Source organism: Microcaecilia unicolor, chromosome 1 (assembly GCF_901765095.1).
Source record: "Microcaecilia unicolor chromosome 1, aMicUni1.1, whole genome shotgun sequence".
In the NCBI taxonomy this organism is placed as follows: Eukaryota; Metazoa; Chordata; class Amphibia; order Gymnophiona; family Siphonopidae; genus Microcaecilia; species Microcaecilia unicolor.
The window spans coordinates 721,329,040-721,344,346 of record NC_044031.1 but is presented as its reverse complement, the minus strand read 5'-3'; the positions used below and the strand labels follow the sequence as shown (position 1 = coordinate 721,344,346).

The following is a 15,307-nucleotide window of genomic DNA, read 5'->3' as shown; positions in this document are numbered from 1 at the left end:
TTCACATGAAGACGCCAGGTAATATTTTCCTATTGCAGCTCCTTCCATCACCCACTCTGTAACCCAGCTGTAAATAAATGCCCGCTAAAACTTCATGCGTCTTCGTGTGTTGCTCTTCTGCTATTACAATTAACAGAATACAGTGTGGATGGAAAACAGACTTATTTGTATTTGTGTCAAAATTTTGTTTTATGTTGGAGAAAGACAGATTTTACTAACTACTTTGTGAGCTTGATTGAAAGCTGTAAAGTTTAGAAACCCTTGGCATAATGCTGTTTATTGAAGTCTATGGGGAACTTGAATGTCTGATAAGAACCAGGGAAGGGATCTAGGCGTCATCTTTGATGATACGTTGAAACCCTTTGCTCAGTGTGCCGCAGCGGCTAAGAAAGCAAATAGAATGTTAGGTATTATTAGGAAAGGAATGGAAAACAAAAATAAGGATGTTATAATGCCTTTATATCGCTCCATGGTGTGACCGCATCCTCAGATATTGTGTGTAATTGTGGTCACCACATCTCAGAAAAGATATAGTGGAATTAGAGAAGGGCGACAAAAATGATAAATGGGATGGGACGACTTCCCTATGAGGAAAGGCTGAAGCGGCTAGTGCTCTTCAGCTTGGAGAAAAGACGACTGAGGGGAGGTATGACAGAGGTCTATAAATTAATGAGTGGAGTGGAACGGGTAGCCGTGAATCTCTTGTTTACTCTTTCCAAAAATACTAGGACTAAAGGGCATGCAATGAAACTACAAAGTAGTAAATTTAAAATGAATCAGAGAAAATATTTCTTCACTCAACATGTAATTAAACTCTGGAATTTGTTGCCAGAGAATGTAGTAAAAGCAGTTAGCTTAGTGGGGTTTAAAAAAGGGTTGGATAGCTTCCTAAAAGAAAAGTCCATAGACCATTATTAAAATGGATTATTAAAATGGATTTGGGGAAAATCCACTGCTTAATTCTATGATAAGCAGCATAAAATGTATTGTACTGTTTTGAGATCTTGCCAGGTACTTGTTACCTGGATTGGCCACTTTTGGAAACAGGATGCCGAGCTTGATGGACCTTCAGTCTGTCCCAGTATGGCAATACTTACGTTCTTGTGTTGCCATATTAGGACAGGCCGAAGGTCCATCAAGCCCAGTATCCTGTTTGTAAGAGTGGCCAATCCAGGTCACAAGTTCCTGGCAAGATCCCAAAAGAATAAAACAGATTTTATGCTGCTTATTGTAGAAATAAACAGTGGATTTTTCCAAGTCCATCTTAATAACAGCTTATGGACTTTTCTTTTAAGAAATTATCCAAACCTTTTCTGAACCCTGCTCAGCCAACTGCTTTTACCACGTTCTCTGGCAATGAATTTCAGCAGGCCCTTATTGTTAATTTGATTTAAGACTTAGACAGGTGCAGGAATACCAATGGGAAAGACAGCTTGGTATATTCTGTTTAACGTTTCCCCGATGACATTACTTTTGCCATTCTTCTGTTCTGTTGGCTTTGTACTGAGGTCTGCTGTAAGCCTCTGGTGCTCCAGTATTTATGGAGAATTATCATTCTCTTTGCAGAAATGATGTTAAGGCTCTCACACAGGGCTTTTCTTTCATGCCAGCTAATGACATTTTCTGAGCATGTGGTATTCAGCAGTGCAATAAAAGTGAAGCGGTGAAAAACCATCGTAAACATGTCATTATGAAAGAGAATACTAGTCACAGTGTAGTGTGTAAACGCAAAAGTGTTTGTCTCTCATTTTGGCAAGAAAGCTGGCTTGAATTATTTATTCTGCATCTCTAAGAGATGGCTTTCTTGCTTTTTAAAATATTAGACAGGGAATATTCTATGACACTTTATTCTCTCTTGTAAATAATCTGGTTGATGCTTTGTCAAGTAGCTGAATAATTTTCAGTGAAGTTATATTTCCATTAAAAATATAGATGTTATTCCAGAGTTGGAAGGATGTATTTTTATCAACTTGTTGCTTATGGAAGCCATTTGGTGACATTGTAAAGTCTCTGAGCTAGAAGGAAGCAATACAACAGCGCAGGGCACCCAGGCAGGAAGGTAAAGTTTAGCATGCATGAAATAGTTGGAAGCTCTGAGCGAGAACCTCTTAGATGGGAATTTTGTTTCATTTCGTTTATATACTGAAAGATTTTACATACACAAATTCAAGTTTGCATGAATAAGTTCATTTTTGATGCACATAAAACTGATTTTCACATATACAGTATAAACCAATTTTACCTGCATTATGAAACAAAATTGAAAAATTGAAAAAAATAAATGTAAATGAAGGGTATTTTTGTAGTCCTTGATGAAAAGTGATTGAAGAGAAAGAGCTATATGTTCATTGAAGGACCCTTTTACTAAGCTGCACAAGTAAATGAGCTTAGCAGGTGGGACTTTCCTGTGCGAGAAGCCTATTTCTAGCACAGCTGTAAATTCAGCCTTTTTTAATTATTTCAAGTCAGTTAGTATGTGCTAATGTTAGTGTGCTAGCTGAATAGCGCTTCCGTGCCTGTTCTTTGCCCCTGATACGCTCCCTCTAAAAACAAAACAAAACAAAACAAAACACCTGGTTAGTGCACATAAACATCAAAATTAACACAAGTCCCCTGATATTCAGCGCTATTTAACCCATCAGAATGGCTGCTATCCAGTGATATTCAGCCAGGGATAACCGGTTCTCCCCTGCTGAATATCCCTGGTTAGGGGATAGCGAATAACTGGTTATATCAGCCAATATAACCCGCTATTTGCCGATTTTTAAACTGGGTTTCGCGGCCATATTTGGCAGCGTGAAAACCTGGTATGTCTTTGGCCTGTTTAAGGATAACTGGCTAACACTTAGAGGTTATCTTTAAACTGGCCAAAAATAAACCGGATATTCAATATCGGTCACCGGAAATGGCCCGGCATTGAATATCCAGGCTTACCGCCGACCGCGATAGTTAGCCAGTCTAACTCCCACTGTCTGAATATCGGCCCCAGAATGCTTTAACGTGCCTTGCGTTAGGCCATTTTCCCATGTTAAGTATGCTTTAATGCTGAATGCAGTTTATTAAAAGGCCCCTAAAATAACCCCCCCACCCCCAAAAACCATTCATCTTATCTGTGGACACTGGAGCAATGAGGAATCTTTTCTTTGGAAAACTGGAAGTTGTGCAGGTTGTGACAGTGTCCCAGAAAGATTTCTGTAGGTAACTTTACTGCATAGGGCTTTGTTGAACCAGTGGGCATACGTTCCATGCTACCGGACGGATAGTGCTCTTTGGAGTCCTTTTACCAAACTTTGGTAAATTTTGACACGCACTGGAGCCCCCTTTCACCACAGTGGGTAAAAGGCTGTCTTTCTTTTTAAAGAAATGGCCGTTTGGCAAGTGAACCACTTGCTTCGCGGCCATTTCTGGGGGGGGGAGCTCTTACTGCCACCCATTGAGGTGGCAGTAAGGGCTCCCATACGAGTCCCGCGGTAACCTGGCAGCACTTGGCACTGCCCGATTACGCCAGGTAAACAACTGGCACTACAAAAATAAAAATATTTTTGTAGCGCTGGAAGTGGCATGTGCTGGGGAGTGGGAACGCAGCAGCCCAGTTGTAGTTCCGCATTAGAGAGCGGTAAGTCAGCGTTGGGCTTACTGCCGCTTCGTAAAAGACCCTCTTAGCAAGATCAATATGTAGATTGATTGTAGGGGTTGCCTGAATTTTGGTCTCGGTATTGACTTCGGTGCTGAAACTGGTCTGAAATCTGGGCTTTGGTTTTGGCCGAAAATAACCATGCATTTTTGGCTGAAACCGAAACTTCCCCCTGGCCACTCTCTGCTTGCTTGCCTGCCTCCCCATGCACTAACACGAAAGCCCCTCTGCCCGCCAACCCGATAATAAGCCGTTCCGAGCCCCCACCCTGACTCTCCTAAAGAAATTGCCTGCCCCCTCTACTGCAGCAGACAGCAGGTCCCCCCGCTCCCCCCACCAGAGAACATGTCCCCTCCAGGTCCTCCAGGCTGACCACACAAAGGATCTCCCTGGGCTTACCTTTAAAGCCCTGGCGGTCTAGTAGGCAGGAGCTGTTATGAGTCACTGCTGTCCATCCTGGCTATGTAAGCAAAATGGCTGCGGGAACTTCTGTGGTTGTGGCGGCCATTTCGAGATTGGAACTGGCATGGGCAAGAGCAACTGGATTGCTCCTGTCCATGCTAGTTCCACTTAAAATGGCTGCTTCAACCTCCTGTGGCAATATTGTGAGACTGCCACAGGACGTCCTAGCAACCATTTTGCTTGCATACCTGGGATGGGCAGGAACATAATTGGGATGATTCCTGTCTGAAGAGCCACTAGACCACCAGGGCTTTTAAAGGTAGGCCCAGGGAGGGCCTATGTGTGGCAGGGGTGTAGCATCCAATTTCTCCGTTTTAGGTAGTAAGCTCTGGAACGCTTTACCAAGATTGATTCGAACAGTCTATAACCATTTACCCTTCCGAAAGCTGCTAAAAACTTACCTCTTCAAGCAAGCCTACACAAATGAAATTAAGATCTTTCTACGCTTCCCGAAACTGACCTTATGACAGAACCTGAAATACACTTCCTCTTTTACCCTTTTTGATTTCATCCCTCTTCTAGCCATCATTATACATTCTTCCTTAATTATAGCACTCTACCCAATTTACAACCTCTTCCCACTCCCTCCTCTACCACTTTCTTCCCTTACCCATCTTACTTACCCACTTTTTATTGTCCACCTCTTTATATACTATATTCACCTGTTTTATCCATTTTGCATTTCTTGTAAACCTGTTATATTTGTAAGCCGCATTGAACCTGCTAATAAGTGGGAAAGCATGGGGTATAAATGTTACAATACAATATATTACAATACATTTTGAGAGGGCCCAGAGTTAACATGGGGGGGGGGGGGGTACTCTAGGCATATAGGCGTGAGTAGTTCTTGGTATCCTCCTAAATAATGCCTTAGAGTGCACTTGATAACGGATTTCTAAATAAAAAGTCTGTCCTACCTGTATCAACATAAACAACATGCACACTTATGGAAACCTTGGAAGCACTGACATTTTTAAATGAAGTTGCATTATCCCATAACTTAAACTTTACCATTATAGTAGACTTGAGTCTGGTCAACCTCTGAACACACATCACAGTATCCTGGAAAATAATTACTGCAGTGGGACATATCTCTCACCTTTACTTTATAAGAAATATAAAATACCTTTTTAAGATGCATTAATAAAATAAGTCTTCTTGTCCCTTCCTCTTCCTCTGTTTCTACTGCTTTCTCTCCTTTCTGAAGCTGACATGAACCAGTTCAAGTCCCAGGAGTTTCTGACAGTGTTCCTTCCACCCCCCTCTCCTTATAAATGAGCAGACAAATAAAGGATTGTCTGCCAAATTACTTTGTGAAGTAACACTAAATTCTGCAGAGAAGCTCCTCAGAGCATATGTAGCAAGCTTAACAGCACCAGTTCTGAATACACAAATATCAGTAATCCTATCTTTAAAAAGGCAGCAGTGAATATACAGAACCACAATATTTTTCCTATTGGAAAAGTCAGACAAATCAGACTCCTATGGATCCACACACAAATTGCATGCCAACAGAATCTCTCATCTTAGTCACTCACAGAACATAGACCAGTCCTCACCAATTACAGAATAAAGGGCAAAAATTAGAAAAGTGAACACTGAGAAATCACATTCTCTGTAAGCGGTACAGCACAGGAGAAATAAAAATAAAACGGGATTATCTGCTGTTGGGAGCAAAATACAAGATCACTTTCTACCCCCAAAATAAAACCCACAAATAAATTATCTGAATACCCAAGAAAAGTTAGAAACTTGTGGGACAACAATGAGCTGTATTTTCAAAGCACTTAGACTTATAATGTTACTTAGCAACCTATGAAACTTTGTAAGTCAAAGTGCTTTGAAAATGAGCCTCATAGTAATCTATGGAACTTTAAGTGCTTTGAAAATGAGCCCCAGTGACTTCAGCCAATTTATTAGTGGAACATAACCACAGAGTCTAAGGAACAGATTATTTTGATTTAGTCTTCACTGGACCAAACTTGCTTTCCTTGTGCCATCACCATCCAGCTGGATAGGCAATGTCTTAAAAGGTGGAGGATAAAGGATATATATATATATATATCACATTATTCTATATATATATATGTCACATTATCCCAAGCAAACTCGGGTTCAATGTGGCTTACACTTGAAAATACAGCGAGACAGAATAATAGAATTCAGTTATATCATGGGAGCAAATAGGTGGATATGTCATTTAACAAAATTCCAACTGGACATTTAAAAGTCTGTCCTTTAATGATGCAGCATGTTCAGGAATCATAGTCATATGTATAAACATGCACACACCAGAACAGCAATCTATACACACATTACAAAAGTAAACAGCGACTTCTACAGAGTACATCCAAAGCTTAATTTTTATTTCCTCATTTCCATCTTCCAAAATTCTAGACAGCAGATGTACATTTCAGCAGAACCCAAAGCATTCCAAAACAAGTAGTCAGAAACAATACAGTTTACACCTAGTTGTTCAACCACCCTTAGGATTCACCCTTGGGTTTAAAAAGCAAAACCATGTAGGATAAAGGAGTTAAAACAAAGTTTAAAACAAATGCCCTTAATATGTAATACTTGGTAGCAATAATAAAACAGTAATAGAATATGCACATAGCAAGCAGCCTGATCCAACAGATTTATTTTCCACTGAACATAATTAACTTTGTTTGAACTTGGTGGCTAACAGCGTGCTGAACTGGATAATGTTGCCACATTCAGACTGACTCTGGACAGAACTTCTGTATGATGGAAGCCCTTCCCTCATTATTAAATACCTCTCTTTGAAATAGTAGTAATAAAAAAAGGCAAGTGTATTTTTATAATCTACTACTTCAATCCACATAACAAAAGGAGCAGGTTCCCACATGCCATCTTTTTCTTTTGATGTAGACACAGGAAAAAAGATATTAAATGCTCCCAGGTTTCAACCTAATTAATGTTTTTTTTTTTAATTGTACTTATAAATAGTAAGTCTGATTGTTAAGCACCTGATTCTCATCTTTTGGACCTACTAACCTATCGGGAGGCAAATACTGGTATTTTCTATTTAGGTAACCCAGGTTGGTCACATGTACTCTGGTCTGACCATGCAAAACTCGAGTTTACTATTTATTATTGAAGAGAATCTGGCAAAGCTGTGCCAGCTAGAAACATTTCTTTGTTTTGTAAATCCAGGGGCAAAGTAGATATTGTTGCTTTCTGTCTGTCTTGGTGGCCCTTTACTAGGTGAAAACATCTCTGTACTAATACAAGTAGTCCCTATAAGCAGACCCTCCAAATGACACAATGATTTACAATTTAGAACTAATTACTAAATATTTCCCCTGTGTACATTGATATGCTGCAAAGCCGGCACGTTTGAAAATATAAGTGAGATCAAATAAAAATGTTATCAACAATAAAGGACAACAACGTGGATAGAGCAGCTTCTGCTTGTTTGTTTTGGATGAAAGTGGATGACCGACAGCTGCATGGAGGAGAGGGAAAGGGAGACCAACTTAATTGGCTTCAGCTTTTTGATGTCTCTTGTTCTGGCTCCCTGCACTGCTGTCCTTCACCGCTGCTCTTCTTCAGTTTTCAGGGCTGCTGGCAGTGTCAGTGAGGTAAACACACTGTCTTCGTCAGCCCTGGAAGCTCTCCCTCCGTTGCAGTGTCCCACCTATGTGGGACAAGAACTTGTAATAGAGGGAAAGCTTCCAGGCTGCTGAAGGCAATGTGTTTACCTCACTGACGCTGCCGGCTGCCTGGAAAATTGAAGGACAGGATGCAGGGAGTAGTGAAGGACAGCGGTGCAGGGAGTGGGACATCGGTGCAAGGAGAAGTGAAGGACAGCAGAGCAGGGAGTGGGACAACGGTTGTAAGATGTTACAGGAAAAAAATGAATGTTTTTTCTTTAGCACAAACAGGAAGCAAGAAGCAGCAGCATATTTTTAAAATTTTCTTGTTCTGGGCTGATATTGGCCCAGGAGTTCATTTTCATTTGGAGAGTACTGGCTTTTGCTCAAGTCTTTTGCCAGGAAGAAAACAGAGACAGATCTCTTTGCTGAGGCTCTGTGAACAGATATATGTCCTGATCTTCCCAGGTACTTTTCAGAAAGTAAACACGTTTAGATAGTTTTATAATTGATCCATATTTCAGTTATCTGTTATTGCTTGCTGATTGCACTTTTTTTTTGTTCATTGTTCAATGTTTCTAAGACAATAAAAAATTTTCAGTTTATTGCCTCATTGTCTGGAGTGATAAAGAATCCTGGTTGTTTGTGTGTTGGGTTTGTAAGTGCTTTCTGGGAACTGTGGGACAACTGGGAATGTGGCCCCAGTAACCTAGAAATCACTGGGGATAATTGGAGAGCGGGAGACTCGCCCAGAGGCAGTTGTGACTCAGTCGGTGGGAGGAGGGTGCTAGTGTAGAGTACAAGTGGCATGTGCAGGCGGACCTGAGCTGTGCTGGGGATAGACACTCTTAAGTGGCTGCGTGGTAACCCTAGGTGGGTGGCTAGGTGTTTTGTGACAATCATGATTGTTGAGTTTAATTATCAAAGTCTTGGGGGGGGTTGAGCTACGGGCTGGGGGCCTGAAAGTTAATTGAAGTGAGTTGTAAAGGTGAAAGTTCACCAAGAGTACCCTTGACCGTAGTTTTTATATATATATATATATATAGTCAGATGCGTTAGACCAGTGGTTTCCAAACGGTGGGTTGCAAACGCAAATGGGTTTGCAAAACCCTCATTTGGGGTCACAAGCAAAGTGGCAAAATAAAAGGGGGGGGGGGGAGAATGGCTTTATCATCTCACACAGAATGACATGATGCTATAATGTGACCTGCATGCCATCAGTAGTGATCATTTTCCAACCAGATGAAAATGGGTGAGCAGTTTCTTTGTCATACAGAGTCTTTATTGGTACAATTTTTTTTCAGGGTGACATAATTTGTGTGTGTACTATCAAACCACTTGTTTCATCCTTTGATTTCCATTTTAATAATGTCTTACACTTTGCATAATGTGCTGGCTAAACCTGTCATCGGTATTAACAAGGATGAATGTCTGCCAAACTTTGATAGATCCCTTTCCATTCTCAAAAGAAATTCTCTTGCTATGATTCTGAATAATTTTCTTAATTTTTGACCTATACATTCTTTAATCATGCTGAGAGACATTAAACCTTTGATTACCTCTTTATTCAAGAGTTTACAAATCAATAAAACTAGGTAAAACACCTAGGACCATAAAAAAAAAAAACTTCTGCAAATAAAATCTAGATTCCATCAGTTTAGAAGTGACATATTCACAAAAAAAGAGTAGTCTGTATCATTTTTCTAAATAGCATAAAATTATATTCTGTTCTTAAATTCTGTGATAGTGCATTTATCATTCACCAGTCATCATGGCCAATGCTAAGTCTGTTTTTATCAAAGACTCTCCAAAAAGTCTTCCCCTTTGCCATTAAGATGTGCATAATTAATTGTTCTCACTTGCAATTCTGTTTTGTGTACAGTGCCTGCTCAGTGTCTAATCTCACTATATTTCTTTTTCAGAGGAGGAACGGAGGGTGAAGGCTAATGATCGTGAATATAATGAAAAGTTTCGATACGCAGTGAGTATAGCACAATAATTACATTCTGTAGAAAACCTACCTAGTGCAAACCCAAATAAATACATTCTCCAGAAAACCTACCCAAAGCCCAAAGAATCTCGCACAGCATGGAATGGGCTAAGACCCTAGGAAAGAGCGACTAAGGGCCCCTTTTACCAAATTGCGGTAAAAGGGGGCCTGTGGTGGTGTCAACATGTGGGTCTGCCATGAGCCAAGGCCACTTTTTACCGCAGTGGGTATAAGGTTCTTTTCAGCCCAAAAAAATAAATGGCCCTGTGCTAATCACAGGGATTGACGCTTGGCCATTTCCAGGGGAGCCCTTACCACTATTTATTTAGGTGATGGTAAGGGCTCCCGTGCTGACCCGATTACCGCCAGATAAGCCCTGGTGCTACAAAAATTAAAAAAATATTTTTGTTGCACCAGAAATAGTGTGAACTGGGGTAGCTCTACCGCCACGTTGTAAAAGGGCCCCTAACTGAGTACCTGAGCATTCATGGATATAATTATTTCTTAGTTTTTTATTTTATGTACACGGTCAGTACAAGTTCTGAAGTATTGCAAAGCATACGTGAGAACAGAAGAACAAACCCTTGCAGTCAACAAGACAAACACAAACACAGTGAAGGTGACTAAAAACAATGGCCAGATGATGTGAAAATGCCAAACATTTATTATCATCCAAGACTTGACACAAGTCGTGTTTCGGTCTAATAGGCCTGCACCAGTAATGTTAAGAAGGTGTAAATGACAGGATCTGTCTGGTATTAAGGATTCCCATTTTGGAAACTGCGCTGTATACATTCTAAAGTAATGACGTTCAGCCGGTCCTGCTTTATATCAAGCAAACGCAGGTCCGAAAGCCGAAATCACTCAAAAAGTAAATTTTTTTAGTGAGTTCGGCTTTCAGACTGGCGTTTGCAAACGCCAGTCCAACAAACTTTTGGACTGAACGCCGTTACTTTAGATTGTATACAGCACAGTTTCCAACATTGAAATCCTTAATACCAGATGGATCCTGTCATTTACATCTTCTTAACATTCCTGATGCACATCTATTAGGTGTGTGGGCAGCTGCTCAGTGGGTGAAGTCATTCCCTCAGAAGAGGTCTGTGGATTATATTGGTCACAGCGGAACACTTGATGTCGTCACAGGAGTGCAGATTTAGCTGGATTTGGAGCTAGAAACTTTTGAGGGCTGCCTGGACAGGTTTGTTTTTCCTGTTCAGGTGGTATAACACGTCTGTCTGCAGTCTCCGCAAATTGCTCTGTTCCTGGCAGTCTGTATGGGAGGGACTTTGGAGTGGTGAGGCTATCTCAGTGGCGTTCATTCACAGAGGCTGGAGAAGCTGTCAGTGGTTTCTTAGGTTCCTGGACACCTACAGGACTCATTGTTGGTGCTGAATATCATTTTCTTGACTGTTCCACGCAAAAAACTCACTCTGCGTGAGAAAAGCGCAATGATATTAAAAAGCTCCCTTGCTCCTTATCATGCGCTTTTCTCACGTAAAGTGAGTTTTTTGCGTTTGATTTTTTTTTCTCATTTGCTTCTTACAGGAACCTATGATAGGATTGAACTCCTAAGTTGTAGTGGCTTTGTCAAATACAATTGTATTTTTCACTATTTGGAGCTTTGAGGTTCCCATTTATGTAATTTATAGATTTCTTTATTGAAATTGTTAAGAAACCAGGGGAGACGCCCACAACCTAATTTTTCTAATTTTCAAACTTCTTGGATTGGTCGAATGTATAATTAATTAAGTTTGAATTTCCCTGAGTGATTATAAATAAATAAATAAAAATAAAATAAAATAAAATAAATAAATAAATAAATGTGGAAATCAGAGGGAGTAATATCCAGCTGCTGGTGTTCAGCATTTTCTTTGATGTTTGCCATTGGCCGACTTGTGCATGGATATTGTAGGGAAATGTTCCACTATGCCTAGGAAAATTTACACCTGTCCTCATTTCAGGTTCACTATTTGGTAGCAATTAGAAGGTTCAGAGAGAAAAGTTCAGAGTACGTAATGATTTATTGTGTCATAGGAAAAGCAGTAAACAAAAGTATGAAGTAGTTGTGTTACAAAATCTTATAACAGCTAGTAAATTTTGAAAATTCCTCCAACAGGCCCCAAGCCAAAATGGAAAATAAAGCAACAGTCATACAATCTTTTGTAGCAAATACAACACCAACTCCAAGCAGTGACAGATGCCCCACGGTGAGGCTGGATTTATTTTCCATGCTCGCTCTAGTCAACCCAATCCTCAGGATGACAAGCTGCATATGTGAGCACAAAGATAAGGCCCCAGTGGGCATATGGAGGGGCAAATGAGAAAGTCAAATGTCTGATAGAATCTGTGAGTCTTATGGGTGTTGCACCGAGACAGTGTGCCCCACAGTGTCTTGGGCAAATCCTGTGGAATTAAAATTGGCAAAAGCCTGTGGCAGAAAGCATGTCATGGTCTCTGCTGACAATGAGTGGTTTCTTTATTATCAGCTCTGTATGCAAAAATGCCTAAGATGCAACACAAAGTAGAAGGTGACTCACAACTCTCAAGACAGGAGTTGTGAGTCACCCTCTACTTTGCGTTGCATCTTGTGTTCTGCTTAGAGGTTTTCTCCTGTTTTCCTTGTGGATGATGCAGAAATGCCTAAATACTGGAAGTAGTCTCTTTGATTGGATGGGTGAGAGCTTACCTACTGTATGTTAATAGAACAAATCAGACATTTGCTATCACATTCAAGACAAATATACAGGGTTTTCAGTGATGAGAGATAAAATGCAGATCAAGAATGCAGGGGTACTAAGGCTTGCGGAAGATGGTGGTAACATTATTGCATCTTCAAGGGCTTCTTAGCAAGGTGGGGAAGGACTGACATGCCTGTTTCACTGCACTTACAAGTGGGAAATCAAAGAACAGTGTCTCTTCTGTAGTTCACACTTTCTTGTTGGGCAGACTGGGTGGACCGTTCAGGTCTTTATCTGCCGTCATTTACTATGTTACTATAGGCAGTTGTCACAGGTCCAGAATGCTTTGCAGTAGAATCCATGTTAGTTTGGTTCTGTCATCATATAGGCTTACAGAAAGTTGGCCAGGCGTCTATCCAGATACCAGCACTGAATATCCAGGCAGTTTGTGGCCTGTTGGGCATTAACTGGGTACTTGGGTACTGGCAAATTTCAGTGGTTGTATCCAGTTAACATAGGACAGCATTTTGCTCTCCTAAGTTAATCAGATCTGTATCTGGGCACTGCTGCAGAATATTGATGGTGCCGCGGTTCTGCCCTGGACCACCTGGCACTAACCAGGTAGTGCTGTGGCAGTCTCCCCATATTTTCAGTGGCAGTATCCAGTTACAGTGGGGGAAATAAGTATTTGATCCCTTGCTGATTTTGTAAGTTTGCCCACTGACAAAGACATGAGCAGCCCATAATTGAAGGGTAGGTTATTGGTAACAGTGAGAGATAGCACATCACAAATTAAATCCGGAAAATCACATTGTGGAAAGTATATGAATTTATTTGCATTCTGCAGAGGGAAATAAGTATTTAATCCCTCTGGCAAACAAGACCTAATACTTGGTGGCAAAACCCTTGTTGGCAAGCACAGCGGTCAGACGTCTTCTGTAGTTGATGATGAGGTTTGCACACATGTCAGGAGGAATTTTGGTCCACTCCTCTTTGCAGATCATCTCTAAATCATTAAGAGTTCTGGGCTGTCGCTTGGCAACTCGCAGCTTCAGCTCCCTCCATAAGTTTTCAATGGGATTAAGGTCTGGTGACTGGCTAGGCCACTCCATGACCCTAATGTGCTTCTTCCTGAGCCACTCCTTTGTTGCCTTGGCTGTATGTTTTGGGTCATTGTCGTGCTGGAAGACCCAGCCACGACCCATTTTTAAGGCCCTGGCGGAGGGAAGGAGGTTGTCACTCAGAATTGTACGGTACATGGCCCCATCCATTCTCCCATTGATGCGGTGAAGTAGTCCTGTGCCCTTAGCAGAGAAACACCCCCAAAACATAACATTTCCACCTCCATGCTTGACAGTGGGGACGGTGTTCTTTGGGTCATAGGCAGCATTTCTCTTCCTCCAAACACGGCGAGTTGAGTTCATGCCAAAGAGCTCAATTTTGTCTCATCTGACCACAGCACCTTCTCCCAATCACTCTCGGCATCATCCAGGTGTTCACTGGCAAACTTCAGACGGGCCGTCACATGTGCCTTCCGGAGCAGGGGGACCTTGCGGGCACTGCAGGATTGCAATCCGTTATGTCGTAATGTGTTACCAATGGTTTTCGTGGTGACAGTGGTCCCAGCTGCCTTGAGATCATTGACAAGTTCCCCCCTTGTAGTTGTAGGCTGATTTCTAACCTTCCTCATGATCAAGGATACCCCACGAGGTGAGATTTTGCGTGGAGCCCCAGATCTTTGTCGATTGACAGTCATTTTGTACTTCTTCCATTTTCTTACTATGGCACCAACAGTTGTCTCCTTCTCGCCCAGCGTCTTACTGATGGTTTTGTAGCCCATTCCAGCCTTGTGCAGGTGTATGATCTTGTCCCTGACATCCTTAGACAGCTCCTTGCTCTTGGCCATTTTGTAGAGGTTAGAGTCTGACTGATTCACTGAGTCTGTGGACAGGTGTCTTTCATACAGGTGACCATTGCCGACAGCTGTCTGTCATGCAGGTAACGAGTTGATTTGGAGCATCTACCTGGTCTGTAGGGGCCAGATCTCTTACTGGTTGGTGGGGGATCAAATACTTATTTCCCTCTGCAGAATGCAAATAAATTCATATACTTTCCACAATGTGATTTTCCGGATTTAATTTGTGATGTGCTATCTCTCACTGTTACCAATAACCTACCCTTCAATTATGGGCTGCTCATGTCTTTGTCAGTGGGCAAACTTACAAAATCAGCAAGGGATCAAATACTTATTTCCCCCACTGTATGTGCTACCAAAAATCTGGGGATCACTTGGTTAGCAGGAGATAATTGGATAGAATCCTCTCCTACCCAGTTTTCTCATGCTGAATATCATCTCCAGAGATTTCTTGTACGCGTGGATTCATTGCTTGTAGGGATGTCTAAGGTGTTGCCTTCCTTGATATGTTTGAATAATGTGTTGTAGTCATTTTTCTACATACTGAAAACCAAATAAAAATTAAGTTTAAATAACAGCTAAATGAAGATCTCAGATCTGCTTTTCCTTGGTGGCAGTGAGCAAGATTGGAGCATCATCTGAATGGGCTGGAAGGACACAGAATGAGAGAAGGCTGCCTGGTCCTCAGAATTGTAACTACTGGAGCAGCAGCCATAAATAACTGACTGAAATACAGTTTAGCTCACAGTCCAGTAATCTTCTATTTCCCAGTCAGCAAAATCATTGTCTACCATTCTTTTGAAATGTAGTTTTGAAAAACAAAGATGCATATGCCGACCTGGCATATAGAAGAGATGATGACTCTTAGACAGTGCCAGTTATCTCTTTTTTCCAGCCTGGCATGAATTTGATATCACTGTTGCTAGGTGTCAGACACCAGCCATTCACTTCAAAACCATCAATCTGCCACTGCTGTCCACGCCCCAGAGTAGCAGAGAAAAGACTTGG

General features: G+C 41.3%; 1 protein-coding gene across 1 annotated transcript in view; it reads left to right on the top strand.

Moving 5' to 3' along the window:
• Positions 1-15,307, top strand: part of ATP8B4 (ATPase phospholipid transporting 8B4 (putative)) — a 467,603-nt gene that overhangs the window by 124,263 nt on the left and 328,033 nt on the right. The window contains exon 3 of the mRNA XM_030189574.1: positions 9,636-9,694. Coding sequence (XP_030045434.1) covers positions 9,636-9,694 — 59 coding nt within the window. The remainder of the gene's footprint in view (positions 1-9,635; positions 9,695-15,307) is intronic.